Source organism: Malaya genurostris, chromosome 3, assembly GCF_030247185.1.
Source record: "Malaya genurostris strain Urasoe2022 chromosome 3, Malgen_1.1, whole genome shotgun sequence".
Taxonomy (NCBI): domain Eukaryota; kingdom Metazoa; phylum Arthropoda; class Insecta; order Diptera; family Culicidae; genus Malaya; species Malaya genurostris.
In genome coordinates, this window is record NC_080572.1 from 203524898 (window position 1) to 203541766 (window position 16869).

Below are 16869 nucleotides of genomic sequence, written 5' to 3' on the forward strand. Positions count from 1 at the left end.
AAATCCTACCGTCAAATGCATCTCGAGAGAGATTGGACTTTCACAGCGCCGTATTTCGGCAATTCGCGAACGCTCTCTCCGCCGTAGGTATTTCGGAATCACCCCAAAAGTAAAAGTGTCCACTGTTTTCGCGCAGCACGCCCGGTGTTTGATTTTAGGATTTTGGCTCCGACGCAAACCATTGCGGACCACTCGCTTCTGGAACGGTCCGGAAAATTTTTCCTATTTGCGATAGTGCGAATGCATTGCTGTTGGGACGGTTATTGCAGTATTGCATAGTATTTTCCAACGCAATACGGGACTGGTTGTCAAACACAAGTGCTGGCGGGAACTAAAACTGGGTCGATTGACCGAGTAGGCAGTAGTAAACAAAGCGGAAATACAATGGTGCTAACAGCAACCGTCTTATTATGTAGCAATAACTTTCAAACTTTCAAACAGATCCCAACGTTGGATGCTAATGAGAGGTTCAGGTTCGTCGCTTTCACCTGTTGGTCGATTGTTTTTTTTTGTGTGTGGAGAGAGCAAAATTGAAATACCAAAGATCTGAGAGTTTCTACGTGAGATGCTTCTTTTATGTGCGATGTGTCTCACAGAGATCTATTGGATGTACCTTCGTAAGGTGGCTTGAGAAAAGCGGCAGCTGAAGGTGATTTGGAAGTTGTGCGGCGCAGCATTTGATCCACTGACGAACAACAGCATTTATATTTTTTCATTTCGTTTTAGCGGAAAATTTGATTCAACCAATATTTTAGCTGGTCCATGTTGATTGTTGAAGAGTTAGCGTTTCGTTTGATTTATTCCACAGTTGCATAAACACAGCTAATAGGTGTTTTTATGTTAAACGGCTGTGCCAATGAATGAGCAGATGAGCCGATTTTCACGGATTGTATGATCCGACTATGTTTCGCTAGTAATGGTGTAACTTATTTTCGGGGTACGTTTTCATTAGGTGTTCGGGGTAAGAAGAATAGAGCTTTTCACGTGTAAATCAACAGTCATGAAACAAGTTATGGATTTGAAACAGTAGAATATGTTTAATACAAAACAAAATCAAAACAAATATAACGTAAGATTATCTTGAAAACTGATTGATTTCGACTGGCTATGTGTCCGTTGCGCTTTTTGCAAGGTAGCATTAGTGGCAGATCTACGTCAATCTCGAATTAATTGCTCCTAGCTCTTACGATTGCTACTATTAGATATTCATCATCGTTATTTTCGAACGTATTCTTTTCTTCTGAGTTACCTACACCAGAACTAAATATGGATTTACGAACCCTTTTTCAGCATGTGCCGCGCTTCAGTCACTGACTTTTGTGTTAACAAGAAATTGTTATTTCGATTACTGTTAAATTAATTTTAGTTACATTAGATTCAAAGAAAAAAATCATTTGAACATTCGCAATCTGCTCTTGCGAAATATGAAGAGGTTTCATGTCCGCGGGAGAGTGAAATTCACTGAAACTAACTCCAGTTGGTCATTTTCAGCTCCAAAATAAATAATAGACAACTCAATCGAACAGAATGCGGCACAGCTGTAGTAATATTTTCAATCTCATCTTGTGGCCTTTGTTCACAGACATGCATCACCAAGCCATGAGTAATTATAAATCAGAACGAGTTGTTGACGATAGCTGTCAATCTTGATGCAATTTTTGAAGTTCAATACGATCATGATTTAAATGATAATCATGACGAGAAATCGTTCAATAAGCCAGGTAATCAACAAAAAAATTTATCGACTAGTTTAAAACTAATATTGAAATATTTAACTTACCGAATAGTTTGAAAAAAATTAATACTGATAATGGAATAATTAATCGAGTAATAACTTAATAACTCTGTTAAACTCATGGGATAAGCTAGATTTAGCGTACTTGCAAGATGTTTTACCAAGATTTAAGGACGATTTACAGTAAAATAGCCACCAAAACGTTTCGTGCGGCCAGTGTGGGTTCTTCTAATTGATTCTTCAGACTTTTTTACATGAAAGTAGGCTATTCCAGAATACCGCACTCGAGTTCTTTTCAAGTTACAGAGCGAATGTTATAGGAAACCCCAAAACTGCTGTACATTTGGGGTAAAACGAACAGGATTGCGACTCGTGCGGCCATTGTAAAATATTCCATTGAATTCTATGGACATTTTTACATAAGAAACGCTTTAGTTTGTTTACCTATCTCAATTAGTTCATGAGTTACAGAATTCTTTGCGGGTTTTCATAGATTTTTTCCCACTGTGCGATGTGGGACTCGAATCTGTAGAATTATATTCTAGTTTTTTTAAATTGCTATTTTGTGTGAGTGTGAGTGTGTGTGTGTGCGGGTGTGACAAAAATATGCACTCATTTTTCTCGAACATGGTCCGGGTTCCCGGGTTGGCGGCTCAATGCATAAGACGTCTTACAAGTCAGTTGTCGTATGTTCGAGCCCCGACCTGGAAGGATTCTTAGTACTAGCCATGCAATGATTCTGTACTCTAAGAATCGGCTGCGAAGTCTGTTGCAAAAGAAAGGCCAAATTCCACAAAAGGAATGTAATGCCCAGATTTCGACTTCTCGGATATGGCTGAACCGATTTTTACAAGTTAAGATTCAAATGAAAGGTCTCTTGGTCTCATAGCCTGCTATTGAATTTTATCTCGATCCGACTTCCGGTTCCGGAGATCTAGGATGATATGTACAAAAAAAATGGAAAAAAATATGCACTCACTTTTTTCAAAGATGGCTGAACCGATTTTCACAAACTTAGATTCAAATGAAAGGTCTAATAGTGCTATAGCCTGCAATTGAATTTCATTTGGATCCGACTTCCGGTTCCGGAGTTACATGAAAATATGTAAAAATTACAGAAAAAGCGTGCACTAAATTTTCTCTAAAACGGCTCGACCGATTTTCACAAACTAAGATTAAAATGAAAGGTCTTATAGTTTCCTAACAAATTTTAGAACATTTTATCCGGATCAAACTTCGGGTTCCGGAACTAAAGTTTGATAAGTGGAAAATTACCAATTTCATTCGTATTTTTTCACGAACAATAATAAAAACAGGTACAAATGTCATAAACCTGTCTGATGAATTCTTCTAGTTTACAGATCTTGTTAGTTTGTGGGCATAAAAACTTAATTCGGCATTGCTGGTCCCCCCCTTTCCAGTTCCGGAAGCACCGTAAGTGGTGAAGAAAAATTCCAAAAATAGAACTCACTTCAATTTCTTTGCAATGCTTGAACCGATTTTCACAAATCTTGATTTGTATTAGCTGACATTATTTTTAAATCTACTCTTAAATTTCATCCGGATCCGACTTCCAGTTCTGCAGTTACAGGGTGATGAGCGTCAAAGTTTTCAAATGGTCATGTAGATTGACAATATGTACAACACCGAAAGAAGACGTAAACAAAAAACGAACGATGCGTGCTTTGTTCTATTTTGTACACGCTATAAAGAAATCGAAACGGTTACGGATGTCTGCTACTGGTGTGTGATATTATTAAAAGACGGTGCTGCGGTTGATAATAATTCTAGCTATTCCATGATAAGAGGCGACCGAAAGAATAAACGAATGGCATTGAATTCAAATTTATTTGAAAAAATATATTCAATTATAATAATACTGTGTCAGTTGTGTAGTGATTTCAATAATAATAATAATAATAATAATAATAATAATAATAATAATAATAATAATAATAATAATAATAATAATAATAACAATAATAATAATAATAATAATAATAATAATAATAATAATAATAATAATAATAATAATAATAATAATAATAATAATCATCCTGCTTGTTTTATGCTGCTTATTCATGCTGTTTTGCTTGACTTAAATATGCAGAAGTAACAGAAACGCTGGTTCGCTTCGTTTGTTAAATTTCGTTTAATTTAATTTAATTTAATTAAATAAAGCATGGGATAGTAGGTCTAGGTTTAACTAGGTTCAAAACTGTTCCATTTTTTATGTCATATTTGTTACTGGCAAACGAATCAACCTCGGCTATTCCGGTCATCTGAGTCCGGTTTCGGAAGAATTGGAAATGGTGATTGAAAACTGCAAAAAGTATCTCACTAACTTTTCTTCAAGATGTCCAAATCGATTTTCGCAAACTTATAGCACAGACTAACAGACATGACACTTTGAGTAAATTCTTCTAAAAATTTTTTTTTCGTGGGACACTAGTTCCACCTATATTGAACTGTGCGAACTACTTACTATCGGTACACCCCTTGTGTTATGAACTGTCTATGCAAAAATATTTCTAATATTCTTCGAGTGTTACGAAAATGTTTGACATGAAAAGAATTAAAGTTCATAACAGAATTATATCCAAACTGTTTCGCTCTTCGATACTTGTTAGAAAATATTGTTATTTTAAAAACTAAAGAGACCAGACTTGCATCAGCGTTTGTTACGAATGTTGCTTTTTGTTATAAACTTGTTACTGCGTGCTGATTGCTACTTCACAGTCTTAATCCTGTAAATCAATAGCAATCTAAAAGGCCTTTCATGCGGTTCTAAGTTTATTAAAATCAAATGAGTCAACGTGGGATCCGAAAAAAATTTGTGAAAAATGGCTAAGCTATCTCATATAAAAATGAGTGCTTATTTTTGTTACATACACACACACATGCATGCGATTTCGACTCTGCTCAAAAGTTGGTTTTCGTGGTTGTTGCATAGCCATTCCTTATTGGCAAAGACAGGCCTCTCTCTTTGTTTCCCAAATTTTTCCAAATTTCAGTCCAATCTTTGCAAAACATTGTACTTATCGAAACAAATTTTGGTCACGTTCCTCGAGATCAAGTTTGTAGAAACTCTACAATGCTCCGTACTTTGTTTTGCCTTAAAATTATGTGATTGAATTTAAACTAGACGTGATGTTTTGGTTTTTCATAGTCAAAAGTTTATTCATTAAACGTATTTTCGGCAGCATTTTATGATGCTAATGAATTATTTTTAATTTATATCGTTTATTTATACTTGGATTTAACCTAGTTACGGTCGTACGCCGGATGCTAACGAATAATATTTGTTGCTCTTGTTGTGACGGATTGGCACGAACGCACGTAAACGTGATGGTTTTAAAAGGGAAATTTACAATCTTAGGGAATTTGCAAAACTCTAAAGTAGCCGTTGCGCGAAAACTCAAAAAAATAATATCACTTTATTTGTTTTGCACACATTAACCAATTGAATGTATATAACATTAATAGCTTTGTTCAGTTGAAGCAACATTGTTATTTTCAAGCAAAGCTTCATCGCATTTTCTTAAGCAAAGTTTCAAGCTTTGCAAAAAGATTTGTGCTTCAAAATGATCTAAACATTTTTGAGGAAGGCGTCGAATAGAATAGAATTAAAAAAAAAATAATCAAAGTAGACCGAGGGGGTTGACAAAATATGTTACCTAATCATTCAGGAGGGTAATAAACTAATTGTGACCTGGGGGAGAGGTGTTTTTTTTTTAAATTTGGCGTTACGTAATTAATGAATGACGCCTAACCGGATAAATAATGTTCCAAATTGCAACTTGCAATAGTTTCGTGTTTGCCTTTCAAATCTTCCGAGTTATCATCTTCGATTGAGTATAGATCACAATTTACTACCTGTTCGCGAAGATGACTTCAAGGATCTGAAACATCAATATTAATCGTTACGGAAGCGAGATGCCGCATTTCTTCTACTAGTACTATTTAGATTTACAAATATGTCGTAATATTAATTAAACCACGTTCTATTAGTAAAACGAAATTTGAAATCCTGACTCTGAAGTGATTAGCATTAGTTCTGGACATCAGTATTATTTTGTAAGACATGAAAAGTTGTTATAAAAAGTATGAGTTGGATATTTTTTTCTGTGGGTTCAAATGTTGTGGGGTTTGAAGCTGCCAAGACAAAATTACAAGTTTATTAAGAGTGCAGCTTAGCACATTAGCTCTCTTTTGCTCCAAAAATAAATCATAAAACCTGTTTCAATCCACCTAGTGTAACTGCGGAACCGGAGGTCGGATCCGGATGAAATTTCACAGTAGCTTTAAAGATAATATGAGCTTTAATTCAAATCAAGATTTGTGAAAATCGGTTCAAGTATCGCAGAGAAATCGAAGTGAGTTTTTTTTTTGGAATTTTCCTTCGCTACTTTCGGTGATTTCGGAACAGAAAAAGGGGGGACCAGGTGTACCGAATTAAGTTTTTTTGCCCACATACTAACAAACTCTTCAAACTAGAAAAATGTATCTGACAGTTTTATGGCATTTGTTCCTGTTTTTGACCATTGTTCGTGAAAAAACGAGTGGAATTGGTAATTTTTCACTTATCACGCTTTTGTTCCGGAAACAGAAGTCAGATCCAGATAAAAATTATAGGAAACTGTAAGACCATTCATTTGAATCTTAGTTTGTGAAAATCGGTTGAGCCGTTTTAGAGGAAATTGAGTGCACACTTTTTTTGCAATTTTCACATATTACCATGTAACTCCGGAACCGAAAGTCGGATCCAAATGAAATTCAATAGTATTTAACGCCTTTTTTGAATCTTATTTTGTGAAAATCGGTTTAGCCATCTCTGAGAAAAGTGAGTGAATATTTTTATTACATACATACACACATACACACACATGGACAAACACAGACATTTGCTCAGTTCGTCGAGCTGAGTCGAATGATGTGTGACATTCGGCCCACTGGGTCTCGGTTAAAAAGTCGGTTTTCACAGTGATTGTGAGAAAGGCAAAACAAGAAAACACTGAAAGTAGTTCTTAGCCAAAAGTGATAAAAAAGCGCTCCTGATGATCTTTTCAATTATGAAATAAATTAAATGTGTTTGCAGACCGTCTTAGTTGAAAAAAATCACCTAGCTTACTAGAAGAAAAGAAAGCCAAACCATAGTCGATCAAATCCAAAACCTAACTGGTAAAAGTGACGTAATGAACGGTTTCATGCTTAACGGAGCAAACCCTTGTGAGTAGTTTAGGGGCGCTGTCTGTTGTTTATTTTTGTATACGTAGTCAAAGTCGAGCTTGGGAAACCACTATGTACAGTGAGCACGAAAACTTTTCGCGCCCTCGAAGGCCATCAAGATGAGATATTTTGGGAAACACATAAATGAATTGCAAAAAAAAAAGGAGCAAATGTTCGGTCAGTCATATACGGAGGGGAGCTACTTATTGAGTTTTAGATTAGTAAACAAAACATACGAAAGAGAGAAAGAAAAATGCAAAACCTGCAGCAATGGTGTGGAGTTGAGTTTTGAAATGACATTGAAATATCGTAATGAATTCAATGTTCAGCAAGCTACTTGTTCAATGGCATGATTTTTGTCATTACGAGTATCGTTGATGAGTTGATTGAGTGACTGATGATGAGCAGCAATAGCAAAGTGTTCTGATGATTTTATTACCCGCAACAAGGATGATCCAATCTCTTAGAAAAAACTTCACTTCACTTAACGTGAACAAACGGACTGAAAGAAACATTATATAGGTACGGTTATGTGAATCGGGATGCTATTGCATCTAGCAAATTGTAAAACCATTTGATTTTTTTTCGATATGACAATAAAACAATCACGTTCGACATTCTTAAAATATCTCCGATATTCAATTCAGTGAAAGCAAACGAAAGTGATTCACATTGTTTGAGGATTGGTTTCCTGGAAGCTGATATGTTTCCTCTTTCCTTCGGACGTTGCAAGCTTCAATCCGCCAAACATACAGAAAACCGGTATCGTCACATCGATTTGTGTTGTATTATGCTAATTTCGAGCGGTTTCAATGTCTTACTCTCTCCTTTTCAGCGATCATAAAAGATGACGAACGTTACTCTCTCTCTCTTCGCTGTACGATCTGTCAGTTGTACTTCTGAGCTGCTTAATAGTTTAGGTTCGAACACATTTAGCTGTACGACCGGGTGGTGACTAATGCCAGCCAGTGAAATTTTTTCTACATGTAAATCAATGATGCTGAAAATACAGATTACTTGAATAAGGCCATCGATTATAAACCGCAAGAGTAACTGATCGTCAAGGCTACGAAAAAGTTGAAACATACTTCACACATTTTACATCAATCATGACTAAGGTTCCAGTGAAATATCGCAAGACTGCCCGGCGGGACGCCGAAGTAATAAACATAGGATATGGGTTGTGTTAAATTGCTTATGTAATGTTCAAGAATTATTGTTAAATATTAAATCGTTTTATTTTTTTTATCATTATTGATTTGTGTAATTTGTTCTCCAATGTCTATTTCTTGGTGTAATTTTTTTTGGGAAACGAACCGTTCAAGTAGTTCAAGTGTTCGCAGAAAGTCTTTGCAAAAAGCACGCGTCGGAAGAGGAGCCATAGTTCTAACTATAATTACTATTTTTTACAAATAAACTTACTTTTTTTCTTCGATAGTACTAGCAACAATTTGACTTTCGCTTGTTCGATATAAATTTGAATACAACCCCTGAAAAATTTAGTTTGTTAGCTGACTTTATCCTTTAGTAATAGAAAAGTGTGTGAAAACTTTTAAACTTTATGTGACGAGGAGCAAGTATAATTTATCCCCTCGCACTGACAACATCAACGAGAGCTCTTCTCTTTCACACATATACACCACTGTTAAATAAAGTGTGAACGCATCATGAGAATACCAGTTTATTTACTTTCAACTCTAGCACTGGATCACACCAATCTGCTAGAACACAGCTCTAAAATTTTCTGATGCAAATATTTTCACCGAAGTGTGCTCGCCGGTGAGCACTCTTGTGTACGGTTCGCATAAGAGAAGCGTTTGGCACGCATATTCAGCAAAAGCGCAATTTATCGTTAAAATTTAGCTTTTCCTTGCTGCGTAAAAGATTGTCATGGCAAGGCCAGCGCTATCGCTTGTCTATTCGACACTGAGAAGAAGTACGCTTTCCTTTCTGTGTGATGTACGCTTCGCGCATCCCCTGTGTAGACATAAATCTTACACCAGCGTGTATCACTCTGATGAAATGCCATCACTGTTTAAAAGACGATGGACACGTGCTTTCGATTAAACCAGCTTTAAAGTTTACTGTCTAAAAAATCGAAGGAATCAATTTTCTTTTTCAAGAGGCGGGTAGGGTCAAACACTTTCAAAAAATCAATCTTTTCTCAGTATTTTGTTATAATAAAACATCAAGAATGTTTTGTCAAATTTTAAAGTCAATCAAACGAGAACTCTTGGGCTTGTTCATCGAGTGAAACCCACTTAATCAAAAATGTTACAAATGTCACCAACATCATGCAATATTCGGTGCGTTTCACGACTAAAACTATTGTTTTCGAAATAAATTTTCACAATTTGGGAGCGTTGTTCTGGTGTAAACCAATCTACGATTGATTGTCAACGATCAAAGACTGAACAAAACGTCAAAAGTGACTTTAACAGCTGGATGACCAGAATGCAATTACACGGAAAATCCCGCGTTCGCAAAATAACTAAAATAATAATAATTTTTCTAATATGATTGGCTAACATTTGGCACAACTAATTGAAACTATCATTTTCGAAGCTTATCAATGATACACAGTACAATCGGAAAATTGAACGTAATAATGAGGTGTCAAAGCTACAATTCAGCAATGACACAGTCCCAGCAGTTACCTGTCTTGTTTCAATAAACGTAGCTATTGATTTTAAAATTTTGCATTATTTTAAAATGTTACATTAATTGAAAGTGAAATGTGTTTCACTACCCTTATCAAAAAGTTCCCAGAATCACCAGAATACTATGTGGCGCTCTGTCACCCGATGAGATTTTTTTAGGTCGCCACATCTGTCATTGATAATCTATCAAATTTTCAGCTTGATAATTGGACATTTGTAAAAGTTACGCTGTATTGAGTACATCTGCGATTGTGCGTATCATCATCATCGAACATCAATTTCCAATACACTATACCAGTGTTTTCTTTTTAAATCGATTTTTGGTATGGAATGGAGTAGAATGTATCAAATTAGTAGGTCTCTTTTTAGCCTTATTATCATACACTAATGGCGGATGATAATCAATGTGGTAGGTTTATATCACATTGTATGATAATAATCCAGTTTCCGACAGTGCAAGGTCTAAACATGTACGAAGCTATATAAATTCGGGTTGTGTTCTGATCAGTGCTTCATCACATCCAGAGATTGGTAAAAATAATGTTCCTGTATTGGTAAAGATTGCCAACTCGAGTTCATTCTCTGGAGCAATTCTTTACATTTTCTCACTAACGTTATATCTAGTAGCAATTATTAGTAAGTCTGTCTTTCCAAGGCTACTGATTGACCAAAATTTACCATGCCTTACGTCATAAACCACACTTGAGCCGCACTCTCATCAACTTTTTCCTTATAATTTGAGTCGTTTTAGAAGACCCATTTTCTAACGTTTTCCCTTCATAATCACCCAATTATGGCAAGTTTTTATTTCGGTACAACAACAAAATCGTTGACTCCATCAACGGCTTCGGGTAACTGCCAGTTCTGGCCAAAACAGACAGTTACTTTTGTGGCACCAAAGGTTGAGCAACGGGCGCTTCTAGTGCATCCACAGATCCCTTGCCACACTATGTAGTTCTTAGCAAATTATTAGAGCTTTACCTTCCCAAACTTCTACGGAACATCCAGGTGAAACATACCGCCGAGAAATTCTAGGTCGGGGATCTGTTTGGTGTTCGTCGTCCATTTTGATTCATTTTGTCTGCACAAACTCGTGTTACAGTTACTGGGATTCCGCGGGATTTTGTCACCGCATTCTGTTCATTGATTCGGTTAGACCCCTTCGTTATCTTGAAGACATGACATCTGACCCGCCTAATAACCTGATGGATAAAACAAACGGACGATTTGACCTTTTAGGATTCGTCCCGAGTCAAAAGATTCGGATTGTGCTGGAAGCAATACTTCTTTTTTCTTCGCTTTTGTTCTACCACCAGCTCGCCGCTGGGTCGTCCGGGTCTTCCTGAACGATTTATCACACGGGAATTTTCGATTCCCAACTACTACCTTGATCGAAAAAGTTCCCGGCAATTATTCAGGAAATTAAAAATATAAGGCTATTCACCAAAATCGATATTGTCTCCATCAAAGTACTCCCCATCGACTGCAACACGCTTATGTCAGGGCTGGATCCAATCCTAGAAATTTTTTTTTCAATATTCAGTCTTCGTTATGGCCATCAGAGCCATCTGCGATTTTTTCAGAACGCCCGTGCTGAAAAGCGTTCCACGGAATAGTTTTTTGAGTCGACCGAATAGTAAAAAGTCGAAGGGAGCCTAATCAGGTGAATTCGGTGGTTACTGAATGGTATTCGTTTCGTTTTTAGCCAAATGTTCACGGAGACGATGGTATTGTGTGACGGTGCGTTATCGTGATGCAAGATCCACGAGTTGTTTGCCCACAAATCTGGTCTTTTTCGGTGAATTGCTTCACATAAACGTCTCATACCGCCCAAATAATACTCCTAACAGTCAATTAGCGGTCTACGGTCATCTATTCTTTAATTTTGTTGATGTTTTCGTCAGATTTCGATGCCGATGGCCTACCGCTTCTCTCATCATCATTCACAGACTCACGGTCACTTCTGAAGCGTTCGTGCCACTGATAAACGACTGTTTTCTTCAGAGTATCGTTACCGAAACATTCTTCTAACATTTGCAATGTCGCCGCATCATTGAAACCGTTTTTAACGCAATATTTAACGCAAACTCGTTGTTGCAAATTCAATTCTATTTTGAAAATTGTAAAAAATTTGAGGACACGTACAATCGCAGATGCGTAACTTTAATAAAAGTCCAGGTATCAAGCTGAAAATTTGATAGAATATCACTGACAAATGTGGTGCGATAAAAAAATCTAATCGGGTGACTGAGTGCGCCACACGGTGGAACGTTTTGATCAAGGTGAGCTACCTTTGGGACTGGCCTGGATTTTCCACAAACGCGCACAACATTTGTTGTTGAAGTACTTCTTGCTTGGAAGCCTTCGCAATAATTACACGACAGTTTGCAACGAAACATGTAAACATTACACTCTAAACTAGTAACTCCGTTGCTCCGATACGTTGAACCATTGCAACCCGTTGGTCCCACGAATCCAATACATCGTCCAACGGGAGGCCGAATCGGGACTATAGTCTGCCGATTTTGAAACAGACCATTGAACCGGTTGCCAGTTTTTTTTTCGTTCAACAAACCCGGCAGACAGGAGGCCATTGTTGAGCCCTTTTTTTTAATATGAGAAGTTGGAGCCTCGTTGGATTAGTTTTACTGGAGAATTTTAGATGGTTGTAATTATCTATTTTTAAAATAAACACTACCTACCTATAGAATACTTCTACTTCGCGTAGAACAACAACACATTTTCCTTTTATATGAAGAAAATACTCAACTTTCAAACTATTTTTGTAGGAACGAAAACAACAACAAACCGTTCCAAAAAAGAGAACGAGTATTTCGTTCGGCATGTTGTTCAACAGACGTTCAATACCCAACTGGATCTAACCGCGTTCTCAGTGGGTGTTCAATGAAAAATTTTACACAAAAGAAACTTTTTTTTCGAGTAAAGTTTTTATTTCAGGAAAAATTTTCCCTTTGTGCCTAGTGAAATTAAAGAAATTTTGACAAATTTAAAAAAAAAATTGATTTACAAAAAATTTAAGCAGAATGTCAGTAATAAAGCTTGCTTCATTTAGAATTGGAACAAACTTTTGCTCATATTGTGGCGCTCCTGGTGGACGAATTTGGAAGTTCTTGGCGCCCACGTGTCGGGAATTTTGTCAGCTTAACGTATGATTTTTGACATTCCGCAAATCGACTGTACTTTGTAAACAATCAACATGGAAGCCGAAAGAAGGGAAAAATTTGTGCACAGTTATTTGAAAAATCCATTGTTTTTTTTTGCATCTACTCGACTTCGGGAAGGAATCAAGTCGTACCGAGCTAGCAATCAGCCAAATCGGATCATAAAACAGAATAGTGTGGTCAAAATTCGTGCTCGGAAACTATATGACCAGGTGCTGACCAAGTTCGACGGGTGTCTTCTGATGGACGATGAAACCTATGTCAAGGCTGACTTCGGGCAAATCCCAGGTCAAAAATTTTACTTGACAACGGCTCGGGAGGATGTTCCAGCCAAATTTAAATTTGATTTTGCCGACAAATTTACAAGAAAATTTTTGATTTGGCAGGGTATTTGCAACTGTGGCAAAAAACGAAAGTTTTCGTTACAAATAAGACAATGACATTGGAACTATACCGAAAAGAGTGTCTCCAAAAACGAATTTTGCCATTCATTTGATCCCACGACCATCCCGTAATGTTTTGGCTAGATTTGACAAGCTGTCATTACAGCAAAGTCGTTCAAAAATGGTATGCAGAGAAAGTGGTGATTTTTTTTTATTCGATTTGCCCTTTTTTGAGAAAACGATTGAGCCTTGAGAAACGATTCAATACTGGAACCGGAATACGAAAATCGGTGTAGCCGAAATCAGTTAAGTTCACCTGAGGAGCTGTATAGTTTACATTTGATTCAAAATGTTTGAACATCAGTGTAGTCTTTGAAAAATCGTAGTGCGAATTACATTTTTGGGTACCTTCAGAATCGAAAACTGAATTCCACTAAAACTGAAATAAGTTTATTTAGTTATCGACTATCTGAATCTGCTAATCCGAAAACTTGATTATTTGATTTATATCGTTTATTTACCCTCGGTTTTAACCTAATTATGGTCGTTCGACGGGTTTGTATCAGATTGTGATAGGGATTTGGGAGTGGTTAGGAGATATAAGGTGGGGGATTTAGGGGAAAGGGACTGATAAACCTGATTAATTCATGTGAAATGGACATTTTTATACTAATCACCCTGTATTTCCTAAACCGGAAGTCGGATCTGACTAAAAAGCAAGATGTTTTATCGGATTTCAAGACCTTTCATTGGAATCTTAAATGGTTCCTAAATTTTATTTGAATCTTAGATCGGTTCAGCTTTCGTCGAGAAAAAATGAGTTACGTTACGTTCACATATCATCCTGTAGTTCCGGAACCTGAAGTCGGATCAAATTGAAATTCAGGAACCTTGTTTAGGAGCATGCGACTTTTCATATGAATCTGAGTTTGTAGAAAAAGGTTGAGTCATCTCCGAGAAAATTGAGTGAAATTATTGATCACACACGCATTTTCTGATCTCGACGAACTGATTCGAATGGTATATGGGTGTTATGTTCTTCCAGCATTTATTGCTGTAAGTAGTTTAAATCAATATAATTATGGAATTGCTTTCAATATTCGAAATATTATATTGCCAAAAACGAACCGTGCTAAAATCGGTCCGAGGCAAAATGTCATGAAAAAGGATGCTGTACACTGTCTTTGTGGTATTTAGAAACAATTGTATGTAACAGTATAAAAATCTTGTTTCACGTTGCTCCCAAGCATTGCTTTATCATACAGCGCTCAAAATTCCTACTACTAGAATAAGGCGAAAAGTTGCTTACACAAAAATATCGATATCTCCGTTTAAAATTGACGGGTTTCAACAATCTATGGCTTGTTGGATAGCTATTACCGTGCGAAATCTAAGTCTAAAAACATATTTCGTTTTCAAGGTCAATTGTGACAGATATTGTCAAAAGGTTTGACATAAAACTTTGTATGACTCAAAAAGTAAACATTCGATCTCAAAACTATTCAATATCGTTCAGGGTGACGGGGAGACCTTTCATTTGCGACTAGTTTGATCAAAATCGATCCAGCCATCTCTGAGATCTCGACCTCTTAGTTGGCAACACACACACGGACATTCGTTCAGTTCTTCGAGCTGAATCGAATGGTTTATGACCTTCGGCCTCGGAAAATTTTTCTAAAGTTTGAGCGAATTCTATACCTATTTTTTATATTTATTAAAAATGGTAAAACACACCGTGTGACTATTCGTATTTTGTCATCATGATTTTTCGATTAGTTGTTGGAAACTGTCATACATTTTGCTTATATATTCGTACCGTTTTCACCCAAGCAACAAAAATCTAGACATTTGTTGTGAAAACATCACCGAATGGCGAAAAAATTCCAACCGAGAAAGTTGCGGAATACGCTCGTCAAAGCGTGGCAATCACATTTGATGTAATTTTTTGTGCCTCTTTGTTTCTTGAATCATCTCTAGAGCCAAGTTACAATTCTTTTTCCGAAGGTCGATTACTCGACAGACCGTAGTAAACGAGCATGGGTCGAGTGTAGTCGCTAGGGGAGTTGAGTTGAGTGGATGTAGAAAGAAAAGAAGAAAACCACGAGCTTCCTATGAGGGAAGCAAAAGTTGAAAAACCGGAGCTCGATACCTAAGAAGAAATAGCACCATTCAGTAGAATCGTCCGATGTGTTTCTAGTTTAGGAAAGGAGCCGGACCGGAACGCAACATGCAGGTAAAAAAAACAGGACAGGTGTGAGGTTCGTTTTGAAACAACCCGATCGAGATCTTTGCAGGAAAATAAAAGTGAATACCCCCAGTCTTATCTTATGAACTCACCTCTCAGCTGGTAAACGACACTTCCAACCGGTGTATTTTCCGGCAGACTAAACCGAGACATGTCTCCGGAGCTAGGAATAAAGTGCGGTGTTCGGTTGATGATCTGACAGCGAACCGGTTCGACTAGAATCAGCAAAATCGATACGGATGCAAAAACCAGTCGTTGGATCACCATCCTTGCTGGAGGTGTTAGTTTAAACCTCGTCATCGCAACTCGAATGGTTTCCGATGACGTCTTTTGCACTGTTTCAAAGTTGTGGTTTTCTCGAGCTGCTCGATCCAGCAGAATTTATCGTTTGTCCGAAAAGGGGAAGGCTTTCTCACTGATGCGCAAATTTCGATAGCGTGAGAGAAAATCGTGCTGACTAACCCAAAGTGACCCGTCTTTAGTCACTGTTCGTTGAGCATTTTCTTGCAGTCAGCTCTCTACCAGCAGCCATTGAATTGCTTCACTAACACGAACACCAGTTCTTGGACACCACAAAACGGTTTACGTTGCACAACTTTGCCTTTCTGCTGCGATCGCTGATTCGATTCCTTAAACTTTTCTCTCTTAATTTGCTCTATCTGCTAAATTTATCCAATTTTGAGAACTTAATTTTCGACCAATTTCTAATTATACACTTTGGTCGATTGCAATCTTCTGTTACTTTCACCACTTTCAGAAGAACCACAGAACCAACCGAGCTCTTCGCCCCAACTCGATCCCGGATGCAGAACCTAATCCAGAGTGAAACTAGGCCAGTACGAAATTTCCGATCGCATTCCAAACGATGAAACGACAGAAAACACGGTGGCAAACGGAGAGCCAAAGAAAGCCCACCACTTCACCTTCACACATCGCGTTCCGAACGAACTCCACAGATGAGAAATGATCTTTCTTTTCCTAGTCGCTGTACATCGTTCCCAAACCTCAGGGGCCAGGTAACAGCAAAATGGGATGGCAGGAAGGTATCACTTGTATTGTGCAGCACGCGTTGCAGCCGGACCGTACGTCTTATCGCGGTAAAGGTTGCTCACGGATTGAGTCTACCAGTGGCTGGTGCTCGTGACTTAAGGTGAGAAGTGACGAACCGCGGAGAGAAAGAACTAACCGAACAGAAAAGTTGTTGTTATATTGTTTTGTTTTGGTCTGCTGTAAACGTGCCTTTGGTCGATATATGCTTAAGACCTGAAGTTTGGTTGATAGTGGTTGTACAGGTATTGTCTGCAGAGTCGCTTCGAACGGTAACTCATGCTCTGAGTGAATTTCATTACTGTCGCTGGATGCTGTCAGGTGTTTTTGTTTACATTTGAAACTCACAGTGAGTGATAAATCTTCGCGGGCGGGTTTCTCGCCAAAC

At 37.5% G+C, this 16869-nt stretch overlaps 1 protein-coding gene across 1 annotated transcript in view; it reads right to left on the reverse strand.

Annotated features, from left to right (window-relative positions):
* Positions 1-16560, reverse strand: part of LOC131435973 (cadherin-23) — a 59810-nt gene extending 43250 nt beyond the window's left edge. The window contains exon 1 of the mRNA XM_058604294.1: positions 15527-16560. Within this exon, the coding sequence (XP_058460277.1) occupies positions 15527-15734 (208 nt within the window). The 5' untranslated portion in view covers positions 15735-16560. The remainder of the gene's footprint in view (positions 1-15526) is intronic.
* Positions 16561-16869: the final 309 nt, after the last annotated feature.